Source organism: Poecilia reticulata, unplaced genomic scaffold, assembly GCF_000633615.1.
Source record: "Poecilia reticulata strain Guanapo unplaced genomic scaffold, Guppy_female_1.0+MT scaffold_159, whole genome shotgun sequence".
Classification (NCBI taxonomy): domain Eukaryota; kingdom Metazoa; phylum Chordata; class Actinopteri; order Cyprinodontiformes; family Poeciliidae; genus Poecilia; species Poecilia reticulata.
The window spans coordinates 613,900-614,961 of record NW_007615017.1 but is presented as its reverse complement, the minus strand read 5'-3'; the positions used below and the strand labels follow the sequence as shown (position 1 = coordinate 614,961).

The 1,062-nt window shown below is 45.8% G+C and overlaps 1 protein-coding gene across 1 annotated transcript in view; it reads left to right on the top strand.

Moving 5' to 3' along the window:
• cox7a1 (cytochrome c oxidase subunit 7A1) overlaps nucleotides 1–1,062 on the top strand; it is a 5,740-nt gene that overhangs the window by 1,996 nt on the left and 2,682 nt on the right. The window contains exon 2 of the mRNA XM_008402012.1: nucleotides 545–631. Coding sequence (XP_008400234.1) covers nucleotides 545–631 — 87 coding nt within the window. The remainder of the gene's footprint in view (nucleotides 1–544; nucleotides 632–1,062) is intronic.

Genomic DNA, 1,062 nt, shown 5'->3' with positions numbered 1-1,062 from the left:
CAGAACCAGAACCAGAACATGAACAGAACCTGAACAGAACCAGAAACGGAACAGAACCAGAACCTGAACATGAACAGAACCAGAACCAGAACCAGAACCGGAACATGAACATGAACAGAACCAGTACCAGAACCAGAACCAGAATGGATTAGAACTCTGTCCGTCTGGCTCGGATGAATCCAGAACCGGAGCTCAGATTATTCCAGAATAAATAATCTGGATTATTATTTATCGTCCTGAAGGGAAAACAAACGATTCAAAAGAGGAAAAATGAAAAAAATTACAAAAATACAAAATCCTGACAGGAAAATGTTTCATTTCCTGGAAGCGACAGAAACAGAAACGTCTGTGTTGATCGACTCTGATTGGTCCCTGGATTTCCCCTCCGCAGGTCACAGATCAGTTATTGATCAGCTATTAGAGAACCGGCAGAACATTTAGCATGTTTAGGAAAAGCTGATTAGTGCGGCTGAACCTGGATTCTGTTTCCTGGTTTTCCTTGGTCCTCAGATTCTCCGCGTTTTAACGGCGTTTCCGTTTCCAGAACCTTCCCGTGGCGGCGGTCCGGGCCTTCAGCAGCTCCAGCAGAACCCTGAAGAACAAAGTTCCTGAGGCGCAGAAACTCTTCCAGGTGAGAGTCCGACCGACCGGACCGCAAGACCCGGCAACAGAACCATCAGAGCCGATCAGTTTAACCGGGTCGAGAGGAACCAGGGAATATTCTGAGTGACACGTTTTCACCACAGATGAGGCTCCTAAACTACCAGTTGCCATGGTGATCAGGCCTACTGGTTGCCATGGAGACGGCTGCTCGTCCAGCCCAAAATGAAGAGTTGGACTCATTTCTGGGTCTGGCAGTAATGATAGATTATTGATCACCAGGATGAAGATGTAAATATTTGTCTCAGGGTCAAAGTGAGTTTTTCAGGTTTCCACATTCAGGAAGGTTTGAAAGAGTCACTTTGTTTAACCGTCGAGTTCAAACATTAACTGCTTCAGTTAAAATCAGTAACTACCTATGACCTCAGTTTGACCTCAGTGTGACCTCAGTTTGACCTCAGT